At 54.3% G+C, this 22,922-nt stretch overlaps 1 protein-coding gene across 20 annotated transcripts in view; it reads right to left on the reverse strand.

Annotated features, from left to right (window-relative positions):
- NFASC (neurofascin) overlaps positions 1-22,922 on the reverse strand; it is a 164,118-nt gene that overhangs the window by 43,977 nt on the left and 97,219 nt on the right. For 11 of the 20 annotated variants that reach the window (XM_037015250.2, XM_073217074.1, XM_037015255.2 and 8 more), the window contains 13 exons: positions 22,137-22,154; positions 21,305-21,410; positions 19,617-19,813; positions 19,053-19,175; positions 16,494-16,664; positions 12,295-12,345; positions 6,252-6,363; positions 5,648-5,832; positions 4,223-4,354; positions 1,887-2,030; positions 1,150-1,261; positions 691-857; positions 128-275 (listed from right to left, as the gene is read on the reverse strand). In XM_037015250.2, coding sequence (XP_036871145.1) covers positions 128-275; positions 691-857; positions 1,150-1,261; positions 1,887-2,030; positions 4,223-4,354; positions 5,648-5,832; positions 6,252-6,363; positions 12,295-12,345; positions 16,494-16,664; positions 19,053-19,175; positions 19,617-19,813; positions 21,305-21,410; positions 22,137-22,154 — 1,666 coding nt within the window. The remainder of the gene's footprint in view (positions 1-127; positions 276-690; positions 858-1,149; positions 1,262-1,886; positions 2,031-4,222; positions 4,355-5,647; positions 5,833-6,251; positions 6,364-12,294; positions 12,346-16,493; positions 16,665-19,052; positions 19,176-19,616; positions 19,814-21,304; positions 21,411-22,136; positions 22,155-22,922) is intronic. The other 9 variants (XM_037015264.2, XM_037015261.2, XM_037015260.2 and 6 more) reach the window with 3 other exon arrangements.

Below are 22,922 nucleotides of genomic sequence, written 5' to 3' on the forward strand. Positions count from 1 at the left end.
CAGCAGGGCCTGGGCAGCGTGCACGATCCAAGGGCCCTATCCCCGGGCCCTCCCGTGTGTTGTCAAGAGCAAGGGGGAAGAAAGTGTCCCCAAGCGAGCCCCAGGAAGAGAAGGAAGGCGCAGGCACCTGTTGCTCACGTAGAGCGGCTCGTCGTCCTTCAGCCAGGAGACCGTGAGCTTCAGGGACGGGTCGTGCTTCACTCGGCACTCCAGCTGCACCGTGGTGCCCCGTTTGGCGACCTGGTCCTCGGGCATCCGGTAGATCCTGGTGGGGTCTGCGGACAGGCCGAGGGAGCTCATCACTGCCATGTTCCTCTCTGCCTGCCACCTCTGAGTTACATGCACGGGGTGGGGGAGGCCTGGGATGGGCCGTCCCAAAGAGCAAAGCATCCCTGATCCTCTCCATCTGGCTTGGGAAGACAGGAGGCGATTTTTGGGGTGGTAGTGGGCAGCTGGCGTGGTAGCGGGCTCCCCTCCCTAATTCCATTTGGACCAGGCTGGTGACTCTGTGTTCCCAGCACCCAGGCCAGCTGGAAGCTCTGGGAGGACAGACCCACAGGGAGGGTCCCAGCAGGGACTGGACACTTGGCACAGTGCACTTTCAACACAAGTAATGCACGCGGATGACTCTGAGGAGTCGGCTTCCTTGCACGCACCAACTCGTCCTCTACCTACAACCCTCTCCTTTACCTTTGACCTCCAGGTGGACCTGGTTTTCAGCTTTGCCCAGGATGTTGGTGGCGACACAGGTGTAGATGCCTTGGTCCTCTTTGCGGGTCATCTTGATCTCCAGACTGCCGTTCTCATAGACGTGGTAGTTGCCACCGTCCAGGTTGCTTCCTTGCCCGTTCTTAAACCTCACAACAGGGCAGCAGAACGACACATACTGAGAAAGCACGGGGCCCAACGGGGTGGGGCTGCACCCCCTCGAGAGACCGCGCGGGCAGGAGGAGGAGCCCCATGCCAGGAGCCTGAGCCTCCAGCCACTGGGCAGCCCTGGCAAGTCCCGGCCCTTCTCTGCCCACTTTCTCCCAGCTCCAACCCGTTTAGGGTCCCAGGTCTTGCTGAACACCTGTGATGGGCCAGGTGGGAATGAGGCTGGGGAGAGAGACGATCCCAGGGCAGGAAGCCCGGTCTCCTGGCACTTACCATCGGAGTGTGGGGATGGGAGACCCGAAGAACGGGCAGTCCAGCCGTGTGCGGTTGTACAGGATCACCCTAATGAGCTGGTTCCGGGGCGACAGCATCCGTGGGGGGACATCTGTAATCCCAGAACTCCTCTTGGGTGGGGGTCAACTCTGCCATCTTCTCCCCCTTGGTCTCATGTCTACCTGCCTCCTCCTCACAGCAGCTCTCAAAGTGCCAACACACCTCCCCAACCAACCTCCCTCCTTTAAGAAGCCTCTAAGAGTTAGGGGAGGAAGGAGGAGCTTTTCCACCTGCCCTCAACCTACCCTACACCCAGTCCAGCTTTTTCAAAGGGTTTCCCCAAACTGTCTGGCAGGTTCTTTACTTGCCCCTCCACAGCTCCAGAGCCTTTCTCAGCTGCCCCCTCCCACTGCTCCAGGAGGGCCAGACATACTCAGAACCATTTCCGACCCTGAGACCCACTGAGAACACAGGGGGAGTCAGCGTGGACACCCCAAGGGGATGAGACGGGTCTGCTCCCATCAGGGCAGGGGGGCGATGAAGGCTGACTCCTACCATGCAATCAACTGCACATCCAGCCCTGTGGATTCTAAGTCTCCCATCCTCCCTGCACATCTTGTCTTCAGTCTGGGCTGCCCCTGTCCTATGCCCTCTCACCCACCCAGCCTGGCTGCTTTCAGGGGAAGAAAGCAGGCCCCTGACCTGAGCGGGTCCCAGGGAGGTTCTGCGGCACTCACCCAGCACACTGACGAAGGCGTTGGCCAGCAGGTAGCCGTGCTCATTGGAGGTGTTACACTGGTACACGGCCCTGCTGCTGATCTGCGTGTCCCGGAAGATGATGGTGTCCCCGGCCACCTCACGGTTCGGGTTGGGGGGAGCCGCTGCAGAAGGAAGGATGCTCCTCGTGAGCAATGGGGGAGGGCAGGGTGAAGGGCACCTGGGCCTCTGCCCAGGGCTCCCAGTACCACGGGTGCTGTGGAAGGAGCAGCGCTGGGGGTCTCCTATTTTTCCTAGAAGCCGCAGCTCCTGGCCCCACCATCGCCTCGCTGTGTGACCCTGCGCCGTCAACAAACCTACAGTTTATTTCTCAATCCATCCAATGGGAATAAGAGTCCCACTCGACCTTCCTAGCACCTGGGCAGGTGTGGCTGAACACAGAAGCTGTGGAAACAGGAAGGAATCTGAACCTACACATCACCTGCCAGCATTATTCAATCCCTCTAAGCTTTGGTTTCCTTTTCTACAAAAGACCTTGTGAGTTTTTATGAGGATAACCTGAAATTTTATGCACATATAAAGTCAGTAGCAGAGGGCCTGTTACACACTATTATTCTTATTATTTTAATCCAGTGTGCAATATAAATATATTTAAATGTGTTTTGAAAAGGACAAAGCAATATACAACTGTCTGGGACTGATCACCTTCCCATCCTCTGAGCAGTGTTCCTTAAACTTTCACAGAATTAAACCCTTAAGTCAATGTCTGCTGAAAACCGAATGAGTCCTTATATTTGCTGAAGCTACCGGATTGTCCCATGAAGTGTACATAAACTGAGAGGGACACTTCCTGCCACGGTGGCCCCAGTGCTGCCGGGCTGCAGACACAGACAGCAGAGGCTGGGGAGGGGCTGCAGGGTCTCGTCAGGTTCACACGTCAATCAGGGACCTGGGCAGATCAATGCATCTTTCTGGGTCTCATTTCCTTCATCTGCCAAATGGGAAAAAATCACTCCGTCTCTCTCCTACTCCTACCTTAAGGCTAAGGCAATAGGATGACCAGGAACTGTGCAATAAAAGTTTTCTATTAATGTAGAGAATGGCCCCTGTTCTCATCTCTTCATGAGCAGGTGACTTCTCTGAAAGGTTTCTGGACTGGACCAGATGACTTGGCCTGCGTGGTCCAGGAACTCATCCAGGTTCACTTAGACCTACCATGGCCCCAGGGCACTGCCTCTGCAATAGCAAGTCTGAGCCCAGAAAACTGGGAATCGGCGGGGGACGAATGAAGACGAGGGCAGCATCCTTGTATCCTTCCCCGAGACCCTGGTCAGCAAAAAGGCTGAGGAAGTCAGTGCCAGCAACTTCAATGCCTCACGGCAGTTCTCATGGAGCTGGTTTCCTCCCAGCCGCTCCCCTTAAGTGACAGGCGACCTTCCCAGGACCAGGCTCAGCTGCAAATCCTGGGCTCTGCATTTATTTAATAGTGCTGGGAACTTTAGTGCCTTTGCCTGACCCCAGAGCACTCTCGGGACAGGGAGAATGGCAGAGGGAGGCGAGATCCCTATCCCAGCTTGTACCCCGGGGAAGGCCATTTGCTGGGGATGATTGGTACTCAGTACCAGACGGCACTCACGTGCTGCGTACAGAATGCCACAACTCTGCGGCTGCCTAGTCCTGCGACCTTGGGCAATTTCTGCACCATCAGAGCCTCACTTCCTCATCTTTAATATTTGAGGTTAAAGAGCTGAACGGCTGCGGTACTAGGCAGTGCCTGCTACACAGTAAATGTCTATGGAGGTGCAGTCTCACCTCCTCTCTCTCCTGTCTCTCCTGCCTCTCCGCCTGCTTCTATCAGCTACTGCCCTAGAGTCAAGCTCTGAGTTCTTTCCATCTATTTTTTTCCACTATTTGGTTGATATCATTGTTTGCACTTCCTCTGACAGCTCAGAGAAAGTAACGAAAGGGCGTTTTAAAAGGGTCTGGGTCACCGGTGACAATGGGTTACTGAGGTCTCCTCTACCTTCCAAGCGCCAGCTGGCACTCAGCCCAAACTCTCAGGAGGTGTGGCCCCAGGCCCCAGGCCTTGAACAGGGCTCTGTAGTTAAGGGCCGAAAGCAGAAATTTAAGAAAAACCCAAGAGAGCAGAAATCCCCTAAATATGGGGAAGTACCCACAGGCCTCCTGTTCTTTCACACACAGATGGGCAGCTTTCCTGCCTCCTGAGATGCCCAGAGGTGGGCGGCTCCAGAAGCAGTGGCCACTTCTGGGACAACCAGGGCTGGCCCATGGGGATGGACGTTGAGTCTCTGACGGACAGACAGCAGGGTCAGGTGGGACAAGGGCTGTTACTTACATTGCAAAGGTTCCCCATTCACCATCCACTGGACGGTGGGCTTGGGGTTCCCACTGGCTCGACACACCAGTCTCCCGTCCTCCCCGGGAGCCAGGATGAGGTTCTTGGGTTCGTCCAGCCAGTAGGGGGCAGCTGGAAGGCAAGGATGGCACAGGCAGGGGAGTCAGGTGGCATGGGGCAGGCAGAACAGGCCAGTCGGGCTCCCTCCAGGAAGGCAGGGGCCCCTGGGTGCCAGCCGCAGGCCCTCACCACCTGCCCAGGCCTCATTCCCAAGGGATGACGCGGTCTAGCCTGCCTTTGGCTGGCTTAGCACCACAGATGCCGACTGGTCTACTCCGAGGTCACAGAACATTAGTTCTAAGCTGGGGCTGCCCATTGCAGTCCCCTGGAGAGCTGCTAACAAACACAACACTAGGGCCTGTCAGACCTACGAAATCAGAATCCTCGGGGCAGCCCGGGCAGTGAGCGCCCTTAGAGCTCCACACGTGTTCACAGTGGGCACCCAAGGGCTTGAGCCAGGGCTGGTGGCAAGGCGGGCACGGGGTTGGCCCCCCCTGGATTTCTTTTGTTGTTGCTGAAGATCAGACCAGTTAGGAAAGGCCTTATACTCATTCTTTTAAGCACTGAACTTTGGTTAGAGCAGAAGCTCTTAGCTGGCTACCCTTTCCAACTGTGGAAAGAATTCTGTGAATATGTAGATGTGTGGATTTTTCTGAGAATAAGGTCCTTTTGATCAGATTCTCAAAGATTTTAATAGCCCAAAAAAGGTTAAGAACCCCTGGTTTGAGTGTAATGCTGGGACCAAGGTCAGCAGCTCTAAGGAGACCTCACCCTCCCAAACAGTGGCTGTTACTTACATTGCAGAGTAATGTAACACTTCAGCCCCAGGCTGAGCAATGACTAGTGGACCCCACCACCCACGGCTGGGCCCCAGAAGGCATGTGCTCTATTGCCTGCAATAGCTCAGGTGGGCCGTCTATGCTTTGGGGGAGGGAAATGATTAAAAAAAATTAATTGGGCCATGAGGACTCCCCATTTTTAGAAAGAACCATGCACAGGTACATGACAACAGGGCTAAGACAACACACCACGAGCTAGAATGCAAAAGGAAAGGCAGAAAAGGCTCTGAGTGTGACCCAAACGGACCACAGGAGGAAATTCACCTGCTGAGGGAGCCCCAGGCCCAAAAAGGGTTGGGTGATGGTCAGGTGGCTCTCCTTTCCTTAACACCCACCACACACACCCACTCACTCCCACACATTCACTCACACCCAGGGGTGACACCACAGCTGGCAGGTCACGACTGTTACTGACCAGTATGTTGAGTCTTCCGCACTCACCCTGCCCCACCACCCTAAGAGGGAAGGGAGGTCATGGTGCGCAGGGCTGGCAAAGTCATCATAATGAGAAATACACACAACGTACCCTTTACTCTCACCGAGATCGTGTGCCGGATGCTGCCCATCTTGTTGGAGGCCAGGCAGAAATACTCCCCGGAGTCTTCCTCGGAGACATTGGTGATACGCAGAGCCTTGTTAAAGTTCTCGAACTTGGCCTTGTCAGATGGGAGGTCCCCTCCTTTCTTGTACCATGCGATGTCTGGTGTTGGGCTAGGAGAGGGAGCAAGCAGGAAATAGGGGTTTATCACTAACGGTGACCCTGCTATTCTGCTGCAGAGCCCGGGACACCCGGGTGTCCTTATAGTGCACTTGGGCCCAGGAGAATGCATGTCCTTTGAATGCTGATCCCCCCCATATAAGGGGATGCTCAGCCACCTCCTAAGCACCTGAGGGACTTACATAAAGTCACACCAGATTCTAGCACACACACAGGATGTCTTCCCATCTCCTTTCCTCTTTCCTCCAGTCAAGAGACAGCCAGAATGGTATGGAGATGACTAGGGTTTGCAAAGGCCTCACTAGGGGCTGTTTGCTTCTCTGCCCCCGAAAGTGGCACGAATAGAGCATGCACAGATTCCACGCCCGCCCTCCTGGAGGTGGCCCGGAGTGGGGGTGCACACTGTACGTACACCCCAGAGGCGATGCACTCCAGCAAAAGGTCCATGCCACGCAGCACCATCTGACTGCTCGCAGTGCCCTGGGGATACATGAAGCTGGGTGTTCTCTCTGCAACTCCTCGGGCTGGAACAGGATAGAATAAGCTCCCGTGAGACTCCTGCCCAGAGGGATGACGCAGCGAGACCAAGGCTGTGGGGCTAGAAGGAAATGTCATCAGGCCCGTTCTCACCCCCGTGCCCTCAGTGGTACCAAGCCCCGGACCCTCCCAGCTGAAACCACCCCAAGGGCCGCGGCATCATTAAGAGAGGAGTGTTAGGAAGCGCAGGGGTCCTCAGCCCCACTGGCACGTGCGTGAGCAGCTCTAAGTTCTGAAAGGATCTGCCAAGAGGAGCCCCACTTCCCCCCCCAGCTTGTAAGCCTCTCCTTCCCTGCAATGGGGCTGCCTGGACAGCGAGAGGTCTGCTCCCCAAGCATCCGGTGTTGGGACCCCAGAGGCCATGGCGGTGGACCCCAGGGAGGCCAAGTCAGCGGCAGTGGAAGGAAGAGAAGGCACATATTGAGGCCACCAGATAGACAGCCTGGTCTTTGGGACCCTGGGGACAAGCAGCTGGGATGAAGCCACGGAGACCCAGATGAACAGTCAGAGATGTAGGGGAGCATTATTAATGGTTCAGCACAGACGTGGAGAGAATTAATGAGCAGAGGTGACAGGGAATCCCTCTGGGGCCAAGGCCGTTCTGCTTCTTCACTAATGACTCGGGAAGGGGCTGGGGAGGAGGGTGCTGATTGGATGTGAGAGACTGGGAGGTGGGGAGAAGCAGCGGCTCAGAGGCGGAGGCGATCTCCACTTCAACCGGACTGCGCAGCTGCGGAGGGAAATCAATGGCAGGCGCGCAGGTTTTGAAGGCCAGGTGGCTCACAGAGGCCGTCCTATCAGGATGGCTGCTTCCCTGTGGAAGGGCTCATGCACGTGTGGGACCCCCCACCTCTCCCCCGGGGCTCTTTGCACAGTTCTATGTTAATGGATAAGATGGACAGAGGAAGAGCCCAGGTTGTCCAACCAGGATCCCCACGCAAGGGGAAACTGGAGGCGGCACGACCCGCCCAAGGTGTGTGACTGCAAACAAGGAGACTGCAAAATAAAAATACAAACTGAGCTACCCCTGGTGTTAAACTGAGTCTAAGACTCAGCTGGAGAGGCGAGGGGCAGAAGGGAAGCAGAGCTGCCAGGAGCTGGGGGCCCTCGGAGACGCCCGCAGTGAGAACAAAGGCATTTTTCTGGGCAGGGGCTGTGCATGGGGACTGGCAGGGGGAGGACAGAGAGGCAGGCGGACTCCGTCTCTGTGGCACTGGTATATCCTAAGGAGTCTGTTGGGTCAGCTGGTGCCCGGCTGGATGAGCGGGACTCCTGCCCTGGGGGCACTTCGCTCCTCTCCCTGAGCCATCGGGGGAGTGCATTTCATACAGTTTGTGTCTGTTTTATCCTTGTGTCAGGGGAAGAAGTGAGGAAACATATGCAGAGGTACGTAGGCAGCTGGCACAATGCACGGCACACAGCCGGGGGATGAGTGAATTCAAGGGGAGAAGAGAACAGAAAAGAAGGCAACAATTCACCCCACATGTTGTTTCTCTGTCCGTAGGTATCCTCAGCTGTCCCACCAGCACACACATATACAACAGTGGCTACTGAAGGGGTTAATCCATTATGCGGTTAATTGGTTACCATCTCTACCTCTAACTCTTGCGGGCACCCAGCTCTCAGTACCAAAGCTGCAGCTTCCGCCCACCCATCATCATGGAATCACCAAACGGTCAAGACAATACAAGGTCAAGGGTGCTATGAGGAGGAGGTTTCAGGGCAGGAGGTGCTGTTTGTGAAGCCGGTGAATGTGGGAACCCGGGGATTATGCGGAAGAGGCCTCAGCTTAGCCCCCTTCTTCCACGCCCGGATGAAATCTGCCGAAAGCAGTCTGTGACCCTGTGGACATGGAATTCACACCGTAGCGTGCAGCCCCGAAGACACGTGACAGCAAAGCGATAAGCACGGCAGGGAGGGGACTTGAGCAGAGTCTTGCCATGGGCGCCTCGACATGCTGTAGCTGCAACTATAAAGAGGTTACAGCAATGCTACTGGTGGGGTGCGGGCTAGCAACCATACCGTCACCCCAAAGGAGGAGAGTCTACTGGGAAACAAGCCAGAAGTTCAAAAATACAGGGAAGAACGTCCTAAAAGGCAGAGGTAATAATCAGGGCTGCCATCTGGTGAGCATTCATTACGGGCCAAGTACTGCGTTAAGAGCTGTATCCAGACGTCATGAGGAGGCTTGATCCTCACAACAACCGGGGTGGTGTCCTCAGCAGAGGACCCTGAGGCTCAGTGAGGTCAACAGACCTGCAAAGGTCGCGGCCAATTGTGTTTTGGATTGTGGACCATTTAGTGCCACAGCCTGTGCTCCCATGTCTGTCCTATATTGCCTTTCTCTGGAAGGACAGATCCCCCGCTTATTCCGACTTCTGACAGTCAGCTTTGGGAATATCTTTCCTATTCAAACCAAAGAAAACCCAAATCCAAGGGCAAAAGAGGTGAAGAAGAAAGATATTTTTGTCTTAATGAGCTGTTCTGGTGAAACTCTTCCACCAGTTTCCTCCGATCTTATTCTCACTGTGTCTCCTCGGTGCCTATTAAATAAACTCAGGCCAGGTTGGAACAAAAAGCTGGGTTGGGTGTTTAGTGGCTCCAAAGGCACCTCAACTGGATTCTTAAGGCCATGGGGAGCTTGAAGAGGAGCCGGGGGGATACACGGCATCACTAAGGGATGAGGAGGCTGGACCCGGGGGGAGGCGGTGCAGAAATGAGGTCCGCTGCAGCAGGAGGATTCTGCACGAAAATTAACGAAGGACACCCAGCTGGTGGCTTGGGGGGCCACGGCTTCCAAGGAGGGTGGCTAATTTCTTTCCCTGGAGAAGAGGACCTAAGAAGAGCGTCTAGGACAAAGGTGACTAGTCTATGAGACTCTCAATGGTGGAAAATGACAGTCCCCGAGGGTGTCGTAGGGCCCCACCACCCTCTCAGAGGTGGGGATCCGGCCTCTCCAGCCTGCTGATGCCTCTCTTACTCGCCTTGATTTTCAGGGTTGCGGTTGGACCTCATAACTGATCAAACTCTGAATCCAGACGCTGAAGTTCATGTCTGTGTGGGTTCAGGAAGAGCTTGCCACGTGAGCCACGTGACCTCTGGCCCAAGGCCAGCCTGCCCCCTCCTGTGCTCCCAAGCCCAGTGGGCTCGTGGCTTTCCAGGGCAGGAGGCACTGGTTAGCTCCGGGGACATTGGAAGATGATACCGCCTCAGCTACCTTGGCTTGTAAAGGGCGAATGAAAAATGCCTTGTCTCCTGTTAAGTGAAAGGCCAAGATAGCTAAAAACCAGACTATCTCCTCTCTGTCAAATGCTGTGTGCCAGCAGAACAAGTTCAGTGAATCAGAAGGATCTGAGAACCTTTGCCAAAATGGCTCTTCAGGGTGGCTGGATCCCACATTTGCTGCTTTTGGTTCTCAGAATGGAGAAGTAGTGGGGCTGGACCCCTGGCGTCTCCTCCACCTCCCTGGCTCCAGGAACACTGAACAAACAACCCCAGAAGACGAGAAAAACTGTCTGTCTAGGAACATTTGATATCTTCCACTGCCAGGAAACCTCGTCCTTGTCTAACCCAAACGCCTCATGCAGTGGTTGGAGCTTTTTTCTTATCTAGTTCTCAGCACAGGTGGAGCTTTGAACAGCTTCTGTTTTTCTAGTCTGCCCTAAAATGTCTCCCTCCACAGTACTTCCTTCCCATAATTGTGCCTGCCTTTCTCCCTTGGCTTCACTTCAAGTTCTCTGCATGCCTCTTAATTTCAGAAGCATGCAACAATTATATTTAACACAGTCAACACCAAACCATTCTCTGTAAGGTCAGTAATGGGCGGCATTTATTAATCACCGATGTGTCTGACACCATACTAGGAACTGTATGCACATTATCCTGTTTAATCTTCAAAACAATCCTATGGGGCAGGTAATATACCCATTTTGCAGATGAGGAGATTGACGTTCTGACACTCTAAATGACTTGCTCAAGGTCACTCGGTGGTAGTTCCTGGAGCCTGAGTTTAATTCAAGGCAGTCTGCCCCAGAGTGCACACCCTTGCCCTCCTTGTCTCCTTGCCTGGCTAAGTTATAAGTGGTAAGTTACAATCTCAGACCAGCTTCCCCCTGCTGCTCAGCAGGTCAGGAGGTATCTGGCCTATGTTCACAGGATTCCAAACTGCTGTAGAAATCACTAGAACAAAATGTAACGATGAGGTGGTCCTCCGCTACACAAGAGGCGCACCGGATTTCAAAGCCAAGCAGAAAGCGTCACTGCGCCCCTCTGCCCGGCTCCCTGCACTCAGGATCTTCTCATCCTCCCTGCTTCCAACTCCCCATTTTTTTCTAGAAATGGTGATGTCCTTTGCTCAATGTATGCCTCACTTTGACTTTATATCCTTCCCATCATACTCAATCTGTCCCATTCTACCTCGGATTGAGAAAAAGGGGTCAATTATTTCCAAGGAAGTTCTTATGAGCACGGCTTGGTTTCACAGACCTGGATGGTATGTATGACTCCGATTCATTCCTTGTAGTAACATTCACCACTGGCCACAGATTGGTTTAAGGGGGTGGAATCATGAATGCATCCCATTAATGAAACAACTCTATGTGCACGTACCCCGAATGGTTTACTTTATATAAAGTGAAGACTTGGACCAGATGGTCTCTAAGGGACTTTCTGGCTCTGATAGACTCCAGCTTTAAGAATACTTCCATAACAGATTCCCCGGAATCCAGTTTAGAAAAAGGAATATTCCACACCAGTGCTCTGGGGCTCTTGACACAATGGCGGTTGGCACTATTATTTTGAAAACAAACAATGCCAAGGATCCAACAAAGGCCTCCTGCCTCCTCCAGCCTTGAATCTCTTGGGCAGGAGCTCAGTGTGGCTCTGGCTGCTTGGTGCCAAGTTCAAGGCTTTGTCTCTCCCTAGCGATCGCTCCCTCCTCCCATCCCCCACTCCAGACTCTGACCATTGTTTATATTAGCTCATCAAAATACAGACACTTCCTATCTATCTGAGCCCTGCAGTGACCTCCCCGGGGACCTGCAATGACAGCTTCCGAGTTATAGCTGATGATGGGGACCAGCTGCCTCTTCAGCGCCAACAAATGATGATTCCTTGGGCTGCTCAAGGCAAAAAAGACATTCTTGAGGCATGGTAGGAGGTGGTGATCGGGTGTGGAAATAGCCAATTACTCTCCTAATCAGTTTGAGCAACCAGTTGTGTGATGAGCTAGAAATATGCCTCATGGACACTATTCCATGACTTGCCAGCATGCTGACTGGGGGGGGCAGTGGGTTTGTGCACACTCCCAGAGGGGAATGGAGGCGCAGGGGATGGGGGACAGTGAATGGCATCTTCATTAAGCTCGCCTTGCAAAAGAGCTCAGAACTGGCCTCCTACTCGTATTTCCCAGATGGGCTTTAAAGAGACATGGGCCCTGTGACATGGTACCCCTAGTAACTGAGGCTGGATACAACACAGACTGTTCACGTCCAGACACTTGGGAGATAAGTAAACACCCCTGCGGGTCGGGACAACTACCAAGCTTCTGTGTTCTTTAAACCACTACTAGGATGTCTAGCCTCAGATTTCTCCATCCACCCTCCACTGATTCTGCTTCCTAAGTTTCTACTGAACCCTCTGATAAGTCCCTACCCTGGTCTAACCAACTATTCCAGAATTCAGCCACTGGAGGCTTGCACATTTGAGGAGGCCACACCGCCACTTGAACCACCTCAAACTCCTGAACTGGCCACTGTCCTCCTGGTGAGCGGTATTCTGGAGGGGGCACCTTGGCACCCTGGCCTGGCCAGCTGTCAGACCTGCCACCCAGCACAAGTTAACGGCATGGTATCAGTCAGGTTAGGCAAACTGTGGTTAGGACAGGCGAGGTTACTCCCAGGGTTACCGCAGCGACTCACCACTGTACATGTCAGGGTGGTTTCTTAAGGACGAGTCATTATAGGGGTGGTCTGCAATAAACAAAAGAGGGTGAGCAAACAGGAGGCCACGGAGAGGTCACGGGGGCGTAAACAGGGAAAGAACAACAGAAACGCAAAGCCACAAAAACAGCCACGGAGAGCACCGGTGGGCTTTTGCAAAGGAAAGACATGGCATTTTTGGAAAGGAAATGTGCTTGGTGACGAACAAGCAACACAAAACAGCCCAAAAGAGGGAAGAAAAGGTTAAATCCTGCAAAAGAAGGCAATAATAAAATAAGTTTCTTGTTTAATTAATTAGGTCCTTTAATTGCCTGGTCCCACTATACTTTCAAACAAATGAGATAAGGATTAGTGGCATCCCGTGGCAGCTGTGGGAGCAATGCCTTCCCATCACATCCTCAGATCCCAGGACTGCAGAGCAGGCCAGCTCCCAGGCTGGCTGAAGAGAAAGGGGGCTGAGTGAGCCCTACCTGAGCAGGAGCCCAGGTGCCAGGGGTTGGGGGGCCAGGGAGAGGAGAAGACAGTTCAAGAGAAACAGTTCACCAACAGGGAGTGGGACGGGGGACCAGTGGCAGCAGCAAGCACCCCCTAACCTGACCGGTGGGAGCACCCTGCTGTCAGGATGTCTCTGTTGGCAGAAGGGCCTCCTTCTGAGGAGGCTGGGAGTGGTCCAGGTTGGTGGGGAGAGCTAGGCTGGGGTTCAGATTTTAGGATTAGAAAGGGGGCCTGGGACAGGAGGGAGGGAGCATGTGTTACATGTGAGCTCTGCACTTTGGATGCGGGAAGCCCACTGGCTAAGCTAGACTGATTTAGGGTGAAGACATTCCCTAAGGAGCAAGGTCGGTGGCTTTGGTTCCAATGTTAGGTAATCAAAACCCTTGGGCATCTAATCCTCAATGAGAAAGGCATTTCGGAATATGGCAACGCTCATGCCAATGTCCCGAGGCAGCTTTTCACTCCTCTGCCACCACCCCTTCCAGCTACTGGGTTCAAGTTTTGACAGAACCAGCAGGGGTGGGGGGCAGCCTGGCTGACTGAAGTCAAGCAGACAGCCCCCAGAAGCCAACACTGCCTGCTGGAGGAGAGGTGCCCTGCTGGAACATTTGCATACTTGAAGACAGATCAAGTCTTGTTACAACTGACTGCAGGGCCCAGGTGCACTCTTTTCTGGGACCAGCATTGTGCTGTACCCCAAGTCTGTGTAACACCCAGTAGGAGGATTTTCATTATCCAGAACTAGCCCCTAAAATGGGGTGTTGGAAAAGACCTAGCCTGCGCTTGGGAGTCTGCCAGAGTTTTTGCGGAGCTAAAGGTGGGAACTGACCAGCATCAAAGGAAGAGGCAGGGTGGGAGGGGACAGGAGGGGCTGCTGCCGCGCGGGGAGGAGGAGCTCCTCTCCTGGGGGAGACAGATGTGCACAGATGCAAGGACCTTTGTTTCATGCGGCCATGCTGCAGGGTGGAAAGACATCCCCTCTCTTTCCAGAGAAGTGCCCCCAGCTCTGAACCAACCTCAGAGTTTGTGGATTCTGGGGCACATCTGAGAAATTCAGGGAGGCCTTCTGACCCCTCTAAGAGCATCACTTAGACGGCAGACACCGGAGGAAAGCAGGTGAGGGCACTGCAGCCTGCCTGGGGGACAGCCCTCGTCCCTCACCGCAGTGGCCTCCCGTCCCGGCAGAGGCTCAGGAGGTCCCCGGGCCCTGTTCTGGTGTTGGCAGAGCGGGACACACACATCCTTGTCAGCCAGACTCCACTGTTTGTCTCTGACTGCATCCCCAAACACATTTTAAAAATGATTTAAGGCGGCCCAGTATTTTGCATTAGATCTCTCTCTCTCCTTTCTTTAATGCAGGTAATGCGGAGCTGTGGTGAGATTTAGTTCTTCCCCCCATGGGCAAACCATGGCAGGAAGGCCTGGTGAGGTCAGAGTCTTAGACGCTGTTCCTTCTTGTCTGCTTTGCCTGCCACCCCCAGACCTGGTTCCGAAGGCACAAGAAAAGCCTGTGTCCTTTCCAGGCAGGAAGGTAGAGGGAGCACACTGTGCTATTTTAAGCAACTGTGCCCAATTCTGGGCTGGCTTAGATGCCCAGAAGTTGCTCCTGGCCCCAGCTGGGAAAACTCCAGGAAGCTGGCAGGGTTCTGTTCCCACCACCCAGGGAGTTTCTCAGCATTTGGAGGAAAGAGTTTTCACTAGAGGAGACCCAGAAACAAAGAAGAAACAAACACCCCTTACCTCCTCTGCTAGAGAAAAGGATGCTTCTGCCAAGTCCAACTTGTAATTACTGTTGAAATCTCTGACTGCTTAAATTCTGCAGAAGAAGGCTCTTTGCCACTTCCTTCTCCCTGTCTCTACCCCAGGTGACACGAGGGCCTCTGCTCAGGACCAGAGAAGTTCACCTTCTCAGTCCCCAAATAATCAGCTGACCTCAAGCATTGCCCCAGGCAGGGTGAAAGGGATCCAGGTGATGGCATTAAAGGCCGCCCAGGGATCAGCTCCATGGGCATCTTGTTCTTGACATTCCTGCCTCTCTACTGCCCCGCGCTGCCAGCCCTGTCCTGGCTCCGAGGCCACTCTGAGGTTCTGGGAAGACCGCACTGTCCTCCCCAGCTCAGCCAGCTGGCAGGTGGTCACCCGTGATGCGCACTGAGACACTTGAGACAAACCCAGCTTTCTTTTCCAAGGGTACTCTCTCTGGGCCTGGGTCTGGAATAAGAAAGCCAGGGAGGGGGCGGCAAGCAGACTGGAGCTGGGTAACCCTGCCAGGAACACACGGGGGTTGTCCTGGGTTTCGGGCCATCCTGTTGGCTGCCAAACTCGGGTAGCTGGACACCAACTCAGAACAGTGTGTGGGAAGCTGCAGAGGCCGGAGGGGGCAGATTAGAGGGTGGTGAGACAGGATTCAGAGAGAGATGAGAGAAAGGAAATGAGGGAGGGACATGGAGAGGACGGGAGTGAGAAAGAAAAGGAAAGAAAATAAAGAGAAAGGAAAACAAAACCCCCACAGGAGAAGGGGGGGTGGGAAGAAAGCTACAACTTAGGCGTCCCCTTGGATGGCGCAGTGGAAACGGGGTGCAGGGCTGGGCTAGCTCTCAGCAACATGTTCCCGTCACTGTCAGGGGCTGACGAGGACAGAGAGAGCACAGGGGGCCAGGCCCCTCTGGTCCCCCAAGCCTGTCCCCCACCTGTAACACATGTGCGGGCTCCAGGAAGCCAGGGTTCAGCCTTTCCTCTAGCCTGGGGAGGCTAACAGAGCCCACACGGTGCCCTCTGCCTGGCCTCCCCAACAGTCACGACTGTCCACAGTACCGAAAACAGCACAGCTGAGTCAGACAGATTAAAATCTTCCAAGGGGGCTCTTCTACGGAAGGCATGTTACAGATCCACAGCGTCAATCAGCATGGCCACTTTCAGTGTCCTAAGCAGGCTGAGAACTTGGTAGCCAAAGCTGCAGGCTGCAGGGTCCCTGGCCAGAAGTGTGATTTTGAACCGACTAGCTTCTCTCGCTCCATTGTGGAGGGCCACCGACGCTATAATGGGTCAGAAAATGCTGACTGGCTTTGGTAACAGCCAAATAGAATCCGGGAATAAAAATGAAAACAACACAAAAACATGAATCTGCCACTTGCAAACGTAGCAACTCCGTATGGTCCAGCATATACGTGTTACAGAATCCAATACAACTCATGTAGGTACACCCACTCATTTGGATATTCTATGCTGGGGCTTGCTTTATTCTAGGAATAAACACAACCAAATGATGACTGGATATAAGAGAAACAATTCAGCTGAGTCATGAGATGCCGGATGGTCACGTAGAGCGCTGCTTCTCAGACTCTGGCGTGTTTTCAAACGACCTGGAGAGCTACTGCGGAACAGAGAGGCCCAGACTGTCAAGGTAGAACAGGGCTGGGCCCGGAGATGGTTGCCAAGTTCCCCAGGTGGTTCCGAGTCGCACCAAAGTTTGAGAAGCACTGACTTAGAGGAGGACCACGTCTAACTCAATGCTTTAGAATCAAGAGATGTTGTTTAAGAGCAAGTGAAGTGGCTCAGTGGCTGGAGGGATTTCTCGGTCAGCCTTGGGGACAAGGCCCCCCCAGCCCCAGGTTCCCGGGGCTGCGTGGGCTCGGCAGGCTGCCACCCCCGGCTCCCAGCCCCAGGCAGGGGCCCACACTCACTGGTGAGGACCTTGAGGGTGAACGCGTCCTTCTGCTGGATGGTGTGGGTGAAGTGGAAGCGGGCGTTGCAGCTGTAGTCTGTCTGCATGTCTGGCAGCATCACATTGGAGAAGTACAGGTCTCCGTTGTGTCCCTGGGACACACGCTTGTCTTGGGTGATGGGCTCCATGGCTGTAAGGAAGCGGAGGGACCGTGGGAGACTGGCAGGAATGACCACCGGAACGATGACCAGGATGCTCGTGGAGACCAAGCACCTGCAGGGGGCCACGTGGGGCCAGTTCATTATTTGGTCTAATCCTCTCAACTCTGAGGTAGGGCTTATTCCCATTTTGCAGGTAGGAAAACAGAGGATTTAACGTGGTCTGGTTTGCAATTGCAGTGAAGGGAGAGGAGGATTTTGATTCAAACCTGTCTGCCCACCACACCCAGGATGACCACACTTTTATACCTTCTGTTCATGCCACAGAAGATCCCCAAGGTCAGAGGGAGGGAACACCATCCTTCAGATGCTCCCCCAAATCAGGAGTCACATTCACCTGTTTTATTTTTTAACTGCCTCCACTCCAAGAAAGAAAAAACAATAGCAATTATAATTGTAAGAGGCATACCAAGCAACGACGCACACCATCAACTGTACAATGCCTTCCAAGTTTAGAGATGTTAAAATAGGAAAATGAGTGCTTTTTAGAATTAATGACATCATAGGAGTGGCTGAGAATGCTTACTACCTTATCTACACTTTTTCAAGCACTGATATAAACCCAAATGACCAGGTTTCCAGGCTGCTGGTTTGTAAAAGTATAAGGCTGATGACTCACAGCTAACTCCTTCCTCTCCCCCACAATTGTCTTTTAAGTGAGCATTTCTTTAAATGCAATGTTAACAATGTCAACTTTCCAACGATGGGCTGGTCAGCTGTTCACATCATTTACAAAGATGGGCTGCAGGCCTGCTGGGTGCCAGGCACTGTCCTGGGTACTGGGTACTGGTGAGAGAGACGAGTAAGGGCAGCTCCTGCCCTCCGGGAGCCTGCAGTCTGAAGCGGAGGGGAGGTAAGTAGCTGCGGGGCAGTGCGCTGTGTGGGAAGCTCCAGGTAAGAAGGGGCACCCAGTCCATTCCAGGGCCTTTGAGCTGAGGCCTGAAGGCTGGGTGGCCTTTACCAGGCAGCAGAGGAGGAGGAGCGAAGAGCTCTGAGCAGCAGGAGCGGTGTGCGCTGGAGGTAAGGGCGCCTATCTGGGGAGAGGGGAGGCAGGTAGGGAGCAGCGGAAGAGCTGGAGAGGCAGAGGGGACCAGGGCAGAAAGGGACATGCGGGCTGTGTGTCAGGCAAAGGAGCTGGACTGGGTCTGAGGTGATGGAGGAGCCAGTGAAGGGCTTTGGGAGTATGAATGACAGTATCAGAGTTACATTTTTAGGGAGACCAGGGAGGCCAGTAATGGGTAATTATTGCAACCTAGGGAGAGGTTGCAATTATGGCCAGATCTAGGGACATGTCGGCTGAAGACAGAAAGAGCAGCAGATCATGAAATGTGCTCAGGTCACCTGGTGACGAGTGTGATGTGGGGCTGAGAACGGAGGGTCTGAACTGACAGCTAACAAACCGACCCTCCAGCCTGTGGCCAGGTGGCCTTCCTACCACTCTGCCGGGCAGTGTGGAGGAGGGGGACTGTGACCAAGCCCATCCTCACCTGCAGAACAACACACGTGCGCTGCCACACTGGCAAGGCAGCCTCTTTAGGAAGTAGGCTGGTGAGAATTCAGGGGTGGATGCTAGGAGGGAGGCAGGCGGATCAAGAGACTGACAGATGGGTGGACAGGGAAGCAGGAAGGGAAGCCAGGAAGTTTGAAGATAGACAGTAGTCCTCTTTGCCCTCATAATGAGTCCCCTTTATTTTGACTGAAAACATGGGAAGAAACTGAGGTCCAGAGCAGGTCAATGAACTTCAGTCCAAAACGGAGAGAGGACCAGCTCTGAATGACGGTACAGTGCCCCGTGCTCCAAAGTTCCCATCTTCCTAAACTCTGTTATCAAAGATGTCCTTTCTTAATCCCCAATTCTGTCCTATAAGAAGAGCCATCAAAATAAATCCAGACCAACAAAGATGGAAAAAGAAGGCGCGGTATCAAGCTCCCAAACTGGCCTGTTGAAAAGTTTCGCCTCTTCTGCCTTATTCATTTTTCTCTTGTGCTTTCTCATCATCACAAGTATTACTTAGCACTTGCATGTCCGGCCCTGTCATAAGCACTTTAGATGTATTCACTCATTTATCCTTACAATAATCCTACTAGATAAGTATAATTATTAGCCCTATTTTTTCCAGAAGAGGAAACGGAGGCCCAGAGATGTTAAGTAAGTTGCTCAAGATCACACAGCCAATAGTGGCTGGGCTAGGAAATGAGCCCATGCAGCCTTTCTCTGCAGAGCCTGTGTTCTCAGCCAGGCGGCCTCCTTACATCTGCTTCTCATACATCAAGGTCTTCTAGCCTTGGGTAAGTCCCTCCCACTTACACGCCCAGCCCTGATTAAAACAGAAATAAAACTCCAGGCCCCCAAGACTTACAGCTGCTCATCCAGAAGATGACTGGGGATGGAAGTCCAGGTGGGGGGTTGCACTGCAGTGTCAAGGGGGCACCTTCTTGAACCACAACGGGGTCCAGGTTTTCCTTGGGCCACAGGGGAGACTCTGGGGAGAAACAGACAGGAGGATGAAATGAGGGTGATGGCTGGGGTTAGAGGCTGGCAGCAGCGGGGGCAAAGGGGGGAAATGGGAGAACGAGGCAGGCAGCAGGGAGGGCCAAGGCCCACGAGGCTAAGCGGCTCAGCCCCTGGGAGGCGGGAGGAGAGAGGACTTTTGTCTGAATGGTGCACATCTCAGAGGCTCCTCTCCTGCCCCTCCTCCTGTGCCTAGATGGGCCCCTGAAGTGGTTCACAAAGCTGGTTTGGAAGCTGCCTTACCAAGGAAGCCTTTTGAGTTGAGGGGCGGGGAGCATGCACTCCTGCTCACAGGCAGAAAAGCAAGGACGTGCAGGGCACCGAGGCACCGACAGGCCAAGGGCAGGCAGCCCTTCAGGAGCGGCCTTCCTTCACCCACCCTCACCCCTCAGCCCTGCCCCATGCTACTCACTGGACACCTGCAGGCGGATCCTGTTGGACAGGGCCGTGCCGAACTTGTTGCGGGCGAAGCACTGGTACTCCCCCTCATATTCCTCTGGCCGCCCGCCGCTGCGGAAGTCGATGACCAGGGTCCCAGACCTCCTCCTCATGGACACCCGGGGGTCCTTGGCGATGTTGAAAAACCTGCTGTTGCGAGTCCAGTGGAAGCTACGGACAATGTGGGGGGAGCAGGGGTGATGAAGAGTAACTAGGTCTGCTCCGGGCCCCAGGCGAGAATCCAGGGCCCCGGTCCCTGACTCAGTCCCCAGACCACGCCTCCTTACCAGTGGGTCCCAGCAGAGGCTGAGCAGCAGCAGGTCACCTGGAGAGCCTGACAAGGCGCAGACCCCCAGATCACACCCAGGTGAAACTCGGGGGCAGGCCCCTCAGTGAGAACTTGTGCCCGGCCTAGGCTGGGAGCTGCGGCTCTCAGTGGTAGGTGACCGAGCAGCTGCTGGGGGGTCATGCCCTTTGGAGGAATAGGCAGTGATTTTGATTTTTTAAAATCCAGTCAGCTGCTGCTTCCTCTCCAGGGCACCCCCAAACTCCATCTAGGAATGCCAACCCAAGTGCAGAGTTTACCCGACCCCAGTGCATTAGTGGGGCCAGCTCTGCTCCTTCTGTCTCCTTATTTGATGATCAACCCTAAAGGCGAAGTGAACCAGCTTGGGTTACCTGCGCCCCTGCTCAGTGGGTGTAGATTATAAAGCGGCGGCCTCACATTACAGCCCGAGGAGGGCTGGCTTTAGAAGAAAAAGCAGTTTTCATGAAACTGAGCCCCAGAGGGAAGACGCTAGCATGTCCCTCTGCCTCTCCTGGGGGATGTGCGTCCGTGGCTGCCCAGGACACGACTTTAACAGAAGCAGAGCAGCAGTCACTTCTCAGTGTCACGGAGTTACTGTCCCCACAAAGGGATCACGGGGAAAGACCAAGCTTCAGAAGCAAGGCCACCCATGCCCTGTCTGCCTCTTGGGGTGACTTCTGCTCCCACCATGGAGGAGGGAGGCCCAGCTTGCGCCTGGGCCCTGCTCAGGGCTAGCCCGGCTCCTGCAAGGCCAGAGGGGGTGGGCAGAAGCCAAGGCTCCACCCAGCCTCACTTCTCCTGCCCACAGCCGTGCCCAACAAGGGGTCCTGTCCTGCCTGCATCTGAATCCAGAGTGAGGCTCCTGAAGGATGTGGCCTCTGGATGCTGCTGTGAGAATGAGGGCTGGACAGTGTGGCATCTCGGTATCTCTAGCGCTTACTGGCTGGTAGGAACACACCTGCCCGGGAGCATCAGAGGCCTGGGCTTAAACGGACTCAGAATGAGAGACTCGATTTGGCTCGGAGGAGGAACTTCCTACACACTAACCACAGGGGGTGTTGGGGACATAGGCAGTGGGAAGGATGTTACAGGGGAAGTCAGAAAACTGAGTATCTGGTCCTGGCTTTTTGCTGTGACCTTGAGCCACTTACATTTTTTGGCCCCCAGTTTCCTCACCAGCTACCTTTCCTAGTTATCCAAACTGTACCGTCCGTCTAATGAATACATTTAATTTTCAAGCTGCCTGAACGATCACGATCATCAGGCCCAAGGGCGGGCCGGGCGGTGGTTTGAACGCCCTCCTTGCGGGCTCCTTTCCCTCCACCCAGCTTGGGTTTACCTGCCAGCACGCTCACCTGGGGGCGGGGTTCCCCTTGGCTTCACACTCAATCAGGATGTTATCCCGGGGATCCACGATGTGGTCCTTCACAGACTGCTTGGTGATGGTCGGGGGCTGGGACACTGCAACAGTGAGTACAGACAGTCAGGGCTGCAGGGGCCTGGGCTGGGGCACCACATGGACAAGCAGGCCAGGGGGTGGACAGGGTCCCCGATCCAGGGACCTGGCTCCTTAAAGGGGCCGCAGGCAAGGGCATGTGTAAGACTCTTTCTAAGACTCCTTTTGAGAGCTCATATTATCCTTAGGAGAACCTGTAGGCCAGGCTTTTATTTTACCCATTCTTAAATACCAGTGCTCTAAGTACAATGCCTAGTGTGCAACAGTTCTTGATTAAATGTTTGTTGAATGAATACAGGAACAAAAAGCAGCTAGACTTCCAGGACCTAGTGGGCATCCATGATGCTTCTGAGACCTGGAGGGTCAACAGATGGCCAAACTGTGGTAAGGCTGGAGCTGAAAGAGGCTTAGTCCCCAGAGAACTTCCCAGGGACCTGTCTGCATGCCAAAGAGCCAGCTGCCCTCACTCCTGGGCCTGGGTGCCATCATTCTCCATGGTTCTCTCTCTCGTCAGCCATTGGAGGATGGGGTAGCAAGGTCACCAGCAATGGGCTGCTCTGGCTGAGCCTCTTCCCTTCTGGCGTGGGAAGGGATGGATTCACCCCAGGGCTCTGATGTCAAGGAGCCCCGGCAGGCAGGGAGGGGAGGCCGCTCACCCTCAGCATCTCCCACCCCTCTTCCTGCCCTCCGACCTCCCAGAAGCACAAGTGCAGAGGGGCGCTGGGACTCACACTCATTCTGGATGCTTGCTGTTAGTTCCGATGGGTTAGCATTGTGAGGGGAGAAAAGGAGACATTGGTTATCGGTTCTCAGCACGACTCCTGGCCCCACTGTCCTCATGCTCAGCAGCAGACAGACAGGGAGGTGGACTTGGGGAGGAGTGCTTTGTGGAGAAGGTGACACCTCCCCGGGAAGATGACAGCACGCAGCTGAGCACACAGACAGGCTTCTGACTGCATCATGTCGCCAGGGAAGTCCAAATATCACAAGCGACAATGCTGCTTGAATGCGGCTGGGTTCCGGCACCATCAGCCCCAGACACACCGTGGGGAGAGCAGGCTCCCTGGGCTACGAATGGGGCAGGGCTGAGGCTGAGGGGCCTGTCCCAGCTCCATTGCAGGGCACAGCCCAGGGGCGTCACTCCTCCCACAACACCCTCCTCTCTTCTGCACCTGGAAGCACCTTCCTTCCACACCGCCTCCTCCTTTCTTATGGAAAACTAGCAAGAGAGGAACTGCCACTGGCCTGCCCACGGCCCTCTGGAAAGCTGGCTTCTGAACAGCTGCTGGGGTTGGGGAGGGGAGCAGAGCCCACCACCCCTTTCTGTGCTTTTTACAAAAGGGGTGGAGAAGCAGGTGGCACAAACGCTCCTCAGCCCTCACCTGAGATGTGCACCTGCCTGTGTTACAGGTGTGTGTTTGAGGTCAGGCTTCCCAAGTTCACGGTGGGGAGTAGGGGGTGGTAATGGCTTTAACCAGCTTCTGATGCAGGAGATCCTGCATTTCTGACAAGCAGCC

The sequence above is a fragment of the Manis javanica genome, chromosome 11, assembly GCF_040802235.1.
Source record: "Manis javanica isolate MJ-LG chromosome 11, MJ_LKY, whole genome shotgun sequence".
NCBI classification, from domain to species: domain Eukaryota; kingdom Metazoa; phylum Chordata; class Mammalia; order Pholidota; family Manidae; genus Manis; species Manis javanica.